This window comes from Athene cunicularia (assembly GCF_003259725.1).
Source record: "Athene cunicularia isolate RWA chromosome 4 unlocalized genomic scaffold, athCun1 chr4_part2, whole genome shotgun sequence".
Classification (NCBI taxonomy): Eukaryota; Metazoa; Chordata; class Aves; order Strigiformes; family Strigidae; genus Athene; species Athene cunicularia.
This window is the reverse complement of record NW_020799099.1, coordinates 32686888-32697499: the sequence shown is the minus strand read 5'-3', so window position 1 is coordinate 32697499 and position 10612 is coordinate 32686888. Positions and strand designations below refer to the sequence as shown.

General features: G+C 41.5%; 1 protein-coding gene across 2 annotated transcripts in view; it reads right to left on the bottom strand.

Annotated features, from left to right (window-relative positions):
- The window catches only part of LOC113479575 (AF4/FMR2 family member 1-like), a 112684-nt gene extending 102325 nt beyond the window's left edge, over positions 1-10359 (bottom strand). For both annotated transcript variants that reach the window (XM_026847730.1, XM_026847728.1), the window contains exon 1: positions 10301-10359. In XM_026847730.1, coding sequence (XP_026703531.1) covers positions 10301-10335 — 35 coding nt within the window. In that variant the 5' untranslated portion in view covers positions 10336-10359. The remainder of the gene's footprint in view (positions 1-10300) is intronic.
- Between the last annotated feature and the right edge of the window lie 253 nt (positions 10360-10612).

Below are 10612 nucleotides of genomic sequence, written 5' to 3'. Positions count from 1 at the left end.
GCAAGGACAGGCGTGGGGCCGCGGTGGGACCCCAGCACCGGCTCCCCGCCATTTGGCACATCCCAGGGGCTGCGGGGGGCTGGTCTTGTTTGTTTCTATAGAGAAACAAAAGAAAACGGCTCGCAGTTTTCGAACTTTTCAAAAGAAATACAGAATCTCGATGTAAACGTGAGTCCCATCTGGCCACACAGGTGTAGCAAACGAAAACCCGAGTAGACTACCAAACTTGCAGGTGCCCAAACTTGAAATAGCAGGCCAAGAAACTTTACCAAAAAAAAAAAAAAATTGTTATGCTCTGTCTTCTGGGCTCTAGTCCTGCCTGCGGTTTGTAGAGTCACTCAGAAAGCAGCAATACCTGTCCTTTGCTCTGGGTGTTCCTTGGCACAATTATAAAACAAACTACTCTTGCAACTCATTTCAAGCCGTAATTAACCAAGCATTCAGCAGGCAAAAACATTTGCCCAAGATCCAGTCAACTTTTCTCAGCTGGCTCTCTATAGCTGAGATTTCTACCAATGCTGCAACAACGTTACATTCCTCCTATTTTTCTGTTTTAAGCCAGAACTTGCATCAAAGTACTCAGCAGATACCAGGAGAAGAGTTTATACCCCATCCATGGCAAACAATAAATTATAATTTTAAAAGGTCATTTATATAAAGCTTCAACAAGCATATAATTTCAAGTACATAGTTTAAATATATAAAAGCCATCAGAAACTGTTTGGTTTTTTTCCCCATTCCTTATCTTTGCCCAGAAAGAAAATATTGTAAATAGAAAACCACAAAAGAACAAGTGGCTCTGATTATTCAGTAAGCAGATAATACCACTGCTAGATAAATCACGGATTCAACTGCTCATAGGTGACTGGGGATTTGAGGTGTCACTTTGAAAACGGACAATGTCTATTATGAGCTCCAAAAAAGCCCCCTCAAAATCCAACTCAAACAAGGAAAAACACACCAATAAAAACAAAACCCACCCCCGGCATTTTGTGAAATTTATTGAAGTCCTAAAAGTGCCAGTAAAACCACCATCATCTCTGAAGACAAGGTGACAATTTTGCAGCAATAAGGAAATAAGGAAACCCACAAGTGCTGGACAAAATAGGGAAAGGAGTTATCCAAGCAGTGGACACCCATCACTGGAAACAGCAACACAAAACCACTGTCTTCCAGCAAAGCACACATTTCACACTTACACAAACTTGCATACATATTTTTAACTTTAAACTGACAGAAGTAACTATTCAGTGCCAACATCGTATGTAAATGAGATAGTACAGAAGGCAGCAAGAGGTGATTACCATGTATATGTCCTGTGGTGTGGAGGTAACGAGATTAACAAGAAAACCTCATTCAACACTTTTTAGGAAGTGCATCTCCAAAGACACCAGTATCAACCTCATCAGGTTACAAACCGCGTATGGGTGTCGTGACTTGCCTGGCATCACCCAGGCAGCCACAGCAAAGCTGAAAGGCGAAGACAAGCATCCCTGATTGCAGGAGGGGGTCTTGAAAGAGGAAAACTGATTAGAGTTGCTAAAGTTGATAGCTAATACTTGTTATTTCACAGCATTTTATAAATTCAAACCACTGTAGAAACATTAGACCTCCATCAAGAAGGAAGCAAAGCATCTCCCTTTTCCTCTAGAAGCCTAATTCAGGCTATTAGCTCTGATACCTTGATATTGGTGACCACAAGACCTTTCAGCCACATTTGTAATATGTAGCTTACCCCACACGGTAAAAAAGATAGTTTTGTCTTTTTGTCTCATTGGTTTTATTTGAAGAATGGCTTCCATCATCTCAGCTCCAGGTCTGGTGTCTGCCATTCACTGTATTGTATGAATTAAAACCCTTATGCGAGGCGCTAAAGAAAAAAAAGCTGGAAAATTCTTGCCTACATCCTCTTGCTGTTGACTTCAACTGTGTCATAACCTGGAGGGGGCTTTTTGCTTCTTTCAGTGTTTTTATTTTGTTGAAGCTGAGCTCATTGATTTTCTAATCAGAGGATTTTTATCATTTTCAGATAAGACATAACCCCTACAAAACACTCCATACCCTCAAGCCCCTTTTCTGCCAGGAAAGGGCCAAATGAACAAAGAAAGCAATAGGAATGCTATGTAGATACATGTTGTGCAGGTCTTTGGCATTAGGGAAGCAGCTTAAAGAGAATGTTTTCAGCACTTCACAGTCAGAAAAAACCACAACCAACGAACAAACACTGCTGTATCTACTGATGCTGGAGCTAGATTCACAAATGGCTAACTCTTCTCAGGTGAAATATCTTCCCTCCCTAACCTTAAAAATTTTTTTTCAGATCCTAGATGGGAACTCCAGTCCTTAAATCATTTCTGGTCTCTTCAGCTATATTTTGACAAAGGGAATGAAGAGAGACTGAGGATAGCCAGGATGTCATCCGGGGCCACAAGAAGCTGAAGCTGGTTCTCTAGGTTATATAAACACTTTCACTGGTGGACAGAATTTGCAAGGTAGAAACAAAGGTATCAGAAACCACCACCCACTTCCCTTCTTTATGTCCTCCCATCTCTTCCATGATTCTACGAGGGATTTTTCTCCACAAAATGCATTTCCCCCCCCCCTTAAAGCATTAATGTAACCTATCACTTGCTGAATTTCTGTTATTATTTATTATAGCACAGTAGTGCCAAAGATGACACCAGCTACAAATGTAGCTCCACTCGCCTCTATATGTACTAACACATGGACATTGTTCTTGTCCAGTGGCAAAAAAGGCCAAGGGAAAGGGATAAACAAATAACAGGCAGAGCTGCTTCCTGTTTTAAAACCCTCTCCAGCTGATAATACAAGTTTTCTTAATCCAGATAGCTCAGACTGGGTATTTCCATACAGGTTATCTCTCTGAAGATTAAATAAAATTCATCTCAGCTCTTTCAGGCAGAACAATAGATAATGGGAAAAAAAAGAAAAAAAATCCCACATAGACTTGCCACAACAGCTAAGCTTTCTCCAGGAAAAAAAAAAAAAAGTCAAGAACAATGTGCTATGTTTGCATCAAAAGTTTCTAGCAGTTCACACACACACACACACACCCCCGCCTTGAAAAGCACTTGTTCAAGTGCTTTTGATTCCAGTATCGTGAAAAGGGGTTGATGTTTAACAGGATGTTGGCTTTATGGCAAGGCCTTCTGCATTGATCCAAGTTATACAAGGCTATGCCAAGGTGAGCAGAGCCTCTGAAAGCACAGAGGCTTTCCAAGAGAATAAGGACTGTGAGGAAACAAACCTCCATGTCATTATTCAACTTCTGTATTTCAGTGGTTATCTCACAAATGCCTACAAAACCCTCTGAGACAGCAAAAGAAAATCAAAGCCCGCTTTACGATGCCAGGTGAGGACTGCCTATCATCAATTTCTTCTGAGCACACACTAGAGGTCTCTGCTGAGGCTCTGAGGAGATTGCAAACCTGCAGGCAAATCAAAAGGATGGCCAAATAAAACTGTGGCACAGAAATAGCTACTGGCTTTTTTTTTTTTCTTATGTTTTGTTTGTTTGTTTGTTTTTGATTTTTTTTTTTTTTACATACCCCTTTTTTACATACCCCTTAAACACAGATAATTGTGATGAAAAGGATACTGTTATTTTTGCAAAGGCAAGCACTCAAAAAAGAAATGTTAAGATCACTGACACCCAGGCAATGATGATACAGTCTTGAAAGACATGACCATGAACCACCCAGAAACCACTATTAATCCTCAAGATAAACCTATTCTGGGAGTAAAACTCCTGCTTACAGGAGAAAGGGAGTTAATGTTCATAACAAGCTGTTTGGGCCTTGTTCTGAAACTGCTAACTAATTCCTCTCAGTCCACAGCTCAACTGGGCTTCTTGCAGCAGTAGCGCTGCTGTCATGAGTGGGTCCCAGACACAGCCCTCCCGGCATGTCAGTGCTGTGAAAAGCACAGGCGTGGTCCGAAAGGCCCCAGCAGCCGTGACACTGTGCTACAGGCCCCGATACCTGGGGCTGTACCTGGCAGAAAGGCTATTTTATCAGGCAGTATCCAAGCAACAAATGCAACAAAGTCATCTACTACTGTCACCTTCTACTCATCTCCTAATGTCTGTGCCTCATTGCTTGGAGACTCCTGACTTCTAGGGCTCCTGCTGTGCTTACAGAATAGCATTTAGTGGTGAAGCTAGTAGAGAAACCAAGGGATGGATAAAGGCAAGCACCCTGGGAAATCCTGCCTTTTTCACTAAGTTGTTACCTGAACCTCACTTAAATCATCTAAGTCTCGATACATGGTATTCTCTACCTAATGGTCACTTTCCTTCCCCCAGTTTTTGTCACGCTGAGTTTGGTTTAACAGGGAATTCAAGTTAAAAGTGAATTTATATCAACTGTTAAAAAAGATGTACAAAGGCACCATAAAGTCTTGCTACACATACCACCTGGAAAGAGTTTGGAAGTAAAATCAATACTCAAATCATCTGAAACCTTAGCATAAACACCCCCACCCCCCCCAAACCCCAAAAAAACCCCACATCAAAAAAAACCCACACAGCACAGGTGGAGAATATAAAGATCCTGCCAACTACTGAAAGAGAGGAAAAACAGTATCAGGAATCAAAGCAGGAAAGGATTGGGACACTAGGACTAGGCTACCCCTAGTGCTGCTCACAGTGATAACTAACTACTGCTGAACTGCAGGTCTTTTTTTGTTCTCCTCTCCTAGGAGGATCTCTCCAGGGCAAAGAACACTGGAAGTGTCATGTGTGCAAAACAGCATCTCAAGTTTGCTGCAGTTATAAAAGGAATTTTAAAGTGAAATAAAATTGAGCATTCTCTCTGTCAAAACTTTAACAAGGAAGATAATGAACAACATTGTATTACTTTCAGATTTTCCAAAACATTCCAGTGATCCCGCTTACTAGGGTTTTCCAAAGAACCAAGGCAGGCAGGTGCCTGCTTTCTTCTAACAGGGATAAGCACTAATTCTTGAGCTGTGCTGGCAGCCACTTTCCATCTTTAAGAAAGGAGAGGACAGGCAGAGCACTGAACATCCCACCCAGAATAAAGCCTCAGAAATCCTATACCAACTGTGTCACATGAAGCAAATGCCATTCTGAAGCTTTTTTTTAAAGTTGCAGACACACAACCAAGGGAATGGTAGAGAGTCCTTGCATTTCCTGCCTCTAGTTTCTGGCTCACCAGCTACCCTGAGAACAAAAAGTTATGCTGTTTTTATTGGAACATTTGATGAAAACTGATAAGTTCCTGTAGAGCACTTAGAGCCTGACAAACCAGTTTCCCTGAAGAAAACTTTCTGTCAGAATATATCCTGTCAGCTCTAGACCTCTCCCTTACATCTGTTTTCAAGATTAGCAGACAGCAGCTTTTCCCACCTGTTGGTTTGCGTAATTTTATTCACCAATCAGGAATACAAATTTCCCCCTTTTCAGGTCCTTGTCTCTGAAGGTTGTATTGCAAATGAAGGAAACTCCATTAAGTAAAACACAAACAAAATACATCAGTAAAATAAACTTTTTGTACTCTTTAGCTCTTTATAAACTCAGAAACACACTTCTGAGGTGAAAAGGATTACCAAATAAATACTCCATAAAAACCTAACAGGAAAATCTTCCTACAGGTGATCATAATTTCATACACATTTAAACTATTTTTAGGCATTTTAATTTTAGAAAATCCATTCTTATCTACCTATGCACTGAATGAGAATGGAGTTGTCCAGAGATGAAGCTTGTGATTTAAACACTGCATAGACATGCAAATCCAATTTAAAAAAAACAAACAAATGAAGGCATGCAGGCAACCTGGATGCTGCTGTTTCTTAATTTTGAATTCCTGAAAAGGAATTTTTCAGAATCAGACTACTGATCCCAGGCACCAATGTTAAAGCAGAGGATGTGGGTACATTATGTGCATTTTACATACACAGTGCCATCTCACTTGGCCCTATATCTGCCCATGCCTGGACATGTGGACTGAAAGGAAGCTGAGATATAAAAGGGAAGAAAAAAGACTTGGAAGTTTCAAGCATAAAGCAACAACATTTTCAGAAAAGGTGCAGGTGCTGATACACTGCCAAAACCAGTACCTACAGCATCTACAACAGGGCCTTGCAGTCCTACAGAAGCAAGATCAGCACCTCTTTGCTCACCACCAACAATGCCTGCCATACACATACAGGAGTGTTGGTTGAGTGCTACTGAGTTCACACACCCATGAATTTTCAAAATAATCACATGGTATTTTATCTCCAGCCTTGCTCATCTATTTGACTTAATATTCCTGAAGCATCTCAAAGTTTTCCACATCTCCACAGAGCTTGAGAAAGCCATTCTTTAAGTTAGTCATCTGCCACCTGCTATGAAATTTAGTCGCTCCTGGGCCTTTTCTGTTATAATGTTATTTAGGGGGTTGGGTGGCCACGCATGGGGGTAGTATTATTAAAAAAATCTTTGCACAACTTGGTTTTCAAGGAGTGATAAATAAAACAAATAATTAAAACCCAGTTAACAACAGCATTCAGTGCCTGGCTTTTGTTGCAAGATTCCAACAAATCTGAATCAGTAACTGTTCAAAGGGGAACACAGCATCCCTTAACTCAGGAAAAAAATGCAATATGAGATTATACTAATAAACGTATGATAATCCATTAAATCATCATTCTGGACGAATCCCAGAAGCTTACAGTATTGTGAAACAATCAGGCATAGAATACCAGTGAAGAAGGAATAGACACCAAGCTATAGTAAAATCATGAGATTAAATACATGGCCAGTAGCCTTTCCTGAAATGTATTTGCTGTAAATGAAAACATGTATTTGTTTATACCCAGAAACAGGTCAAATTCATGCTCTTACCAAGCTTTTCAAAACATCTCATTGTGCTGTACCACATCAGGTTTTTAAAACAGACACACGCCCTTACTTTCAGTCTTCAAGAGTCACTGCTGTCCTTTAATTAAGTTGTGTTCTCCCAGCTCTGTTGACAAGAAACCCATAGAACCACTGCCATTTATTGCCACCGATGAGTCCTCTGCATTTGGAGGTGAAAAGGGTCAAATGGATATTGTGATTCCTGGCCTGAAGCAGACACGGGTGGCCTTTTCATTTGCAAAACGGAGTTCCACACCAGGTCAGAAGGCAAAGACTGAGCTCTGTAAAGGCTCTGCTGCCCCAGACCAGCAGGACAGTTCCTAACCTCTCAGCCCCATGAGCCACCCTGGCCATCAGCACCCTTCTGCTTTACACCTCCTCACTACCTCTACAGAAAACCAGAGGCCATGTACCTGCAGAGAGGATAATCCTTAAAGAGTTGCTTATATTCTGGAAATCCCAAATCTTACACAAACCTATCCCTAGCTTGATACTCTTGTGTCATTTTGTTTTGCCAATTATTAGGCCTAGCATAAAGGACACAGCCAGCATAAAGATGAACCAATAACCAAATTGTATTTGACACAAAAGGGTCAGTGCATGGGTGAGCGCTGGGGGTATAAACAAGTCATATTATACATAATCGACATCAATCCCACTGACCCCAACACCACCACCACACAACCAGCAATGGGTAGAATAAATGGTGACATGCAGTCTCTCATAGAAGGGATGGGAGACAACTGAATCAACAAGCCAAACACACAAGAGCATGGAAGCCACATACTGAATCGCTACACAGCCCACATTTACAAAGGCCAGACCTGACTGGAGCCCAGTCCCAGGGAGGCAGGAGGTCCTTCCCCAACAGGGAACTCTGCACAGTGCATCCACCTCACAGACAGACACTGCCCCTTGCTGCAAAAGGGGTCCCAGCTTTTATCCCCTCAGTGGGACACCTGAGCTTTGTTTACTTAAAGCAGGACCACTGGGGCTCATTTACCTAATGGCTCTCCCTGCCAGGCCAGCCCCACCCTGGAGGGAAGCTTAAAGGCAAACTCACCCCCCCCTTTGTGAAGGGCCGTGGGAATCACCCACATGTCAACCTTAATTTGGGGCTTGGGGTTGAAACCCCAGCATTTCACTTTCTCTACCAGTCATCAAGGAAGTAGCCATGTAATAAATACATACACTGCTACTGTAAAGTGCAGGCTACAACCATAAAACATAGAATTTCAAGGGCTCCACATATTTTGAGGGAAGGAGATAGATTAATTTTATCCCCAAACTCCTGCTTCCAAAGTACTGCTGGAAAGCAAAAAAAATTCAGAAGCCCATATGCACAAGCATCCACACAAACCAGTTTAACGAGGTAAATGAAGCTGTGCGTTGTAAGCAATGGCAAGTCTGAAGAAGGCTGAGGCAGCAAAACTCTCTGTTGACCCTGCTTAAGCAAAGCACGCTCCACAGGCCTGCTTTATAGCACCTTAAATTTAGCACTTGCCAGAACCAGAGCTGACTGCCAGCAGCACACACTTGCTGGGCACATCATGACAGCACTTAGATTTCACTAGGTCTGACCCACACTGCACAGCTATGGTGAGGCTATAGGAGCAGCAGGGTGAAGGAAACAAACGGAGCCGAGTACTATGTTGGGTAAAAAAAAAAAAAGAAAAAAAAGAAAAAGGGCAGTGAAGAATATAACCAAAAGGATATTTCAACTTTAACAACAGAGGCTAAGTTGGATGCAGCCTGCTATGAAAGAAATTGCTCTACAGATGTTAAGAATCAAATATTTCTGAAAAAAGAGAGGAAAACAACCCTTCATCCTTCAATATTTAAATTAAAGGAAACATATTTTAAAAAGAAACCACCTTCTCCCAGGAACCAGACTGCACTACAGGCTGCACCCTACTAGCTTTCGGCAGCCATCAGGAACAATTTCCATCATCTTCCTTGGCATTACTCACTTATCAGCCTGAATGCCTTAAAATGTTCCATAACCAGTATAAACTTTCACAAATAGTTAAAAACAACAGAAAGAAGTTTATAGACCTTGTTGGCTTTGGCACTGGAGCTGTCAGAAGCAACACAGTGAAGAGTGTTAAATATCCTGATTTATATTCCAATTGAATCAAGATAACGTCTATGTACAGAACACAATGTACCCTTCAGATTCACTACAGCTGTCTGATTCATTTTGTGGTGATATCCAATCCCTAGATGAGGCAGAGAGGTATGTAGGACACTGAACAAATAAATACCCATGATTTTGGTTGGTTTTTGATCAGCCTGCTATACACAGTATTCCAACCAGAAGCTATCCAGAAAACATACATACATACATACATATATATATATCTATATCTATCTATACATTTATTTATTTATTTTAAGGTCCATTCCTTGAAAAAAAAATAATTATGAAGTTAGATGTACTTTGGAGAGTGATAGCAGAGGAGACGCAGTAGAGAGCTTGCACGTCTTTGCGATATCTCTGTCCACCCACACCTCTCCCCTTAATGGGACTGTGCAGTGATCACTGTCCTTTAATGCCTCAGGATGGCGCATATAACAGGGGAAAAAAAAAACCACTGAACTGTGGTATGAGGATAAAGCATACTGGCAGTTGTAAAGAACTAAATGAGAAAGAAATGGGAAAATGCAAAAAAATGACCCTCTTGGGGCACATGAGGAGGTGAGGGGGCAATCAGTTTTGCAAGTTAGGTGTCTAAGTGTAGAACCCTCATTGCCCAAACTTCCAGAGCCCTGAGTCAGGTCAGGATTGCCTTTCTCAATTCAAAGGCATTAGGAGTGCAGAAATGGTTGTTCTAAGGGCTGGGTCACCTCACACAGATCACTGGGGTGGCAATATTGTTCCCTGCTACACTGAGGGTGCGAACAGGACAGGACAGGAAGCAACAGGGGTGGTGCACCAGCGATCAAGGCATGATGTGCTGTAAGGAAACACGCCTCAACTCCATGCGATGAGCAGAGTTTCCTCGGGACAAGGGAACACTCTCACCAGTGAGAATCACAGGATCCCTTAGGTTGGAAGAAAACCTTAAGATCATCGAGTCCAACCATTAACCTAACAACTACCAAGTCCACCACTAAACCATGTCCCTAAGCACCATGTCTATGTGAGAGTCGCATTGAGACCCAGTGTGAAACACTGTTCGTTTCACAAGAGATTCACAGAATCATCTTGGTTGGAAAAGACCTTGAAGATCATCCAGTCCGATTCAAGTTACAAAAGGCATCAATTCTTTGGTTAGCCTGATAGATTTGAAGCTCTTCCTCTCAGTCATTATGATTCTGGCATTGAAGGGAGGGATTATTTTTTTTTTTAAAACCATCTCAAAATTTGTCACAGCACCTGGGAAGTGAGGAGTACATCAAATTAATTCCTACCTGCTGTTGCTGCTCTGATTGTCTGTAGGTTCCATTATGATGTTTCCATTTGAGTCAGCTCATCTGGAAGAGAAAAAACAGATATTCAACATCTCTTTTGTAAAAGAACAGCACATTTTACTCAGTAGATGCCACACAAGCTTTGCTTCAACAGGCACAAAGACCAACACAGGAACATCCTTCCTCAGAGTCAGCAGAGGGGGGAAAAAAGGGAATCAGTTAAGCAAACATGAAAAAAATCTTCAGTTTCCAAAGCAGCAAGCCATTACAGTATAGTGATGTCTAGAAACAAAAAATTAAATCTAAATGTTT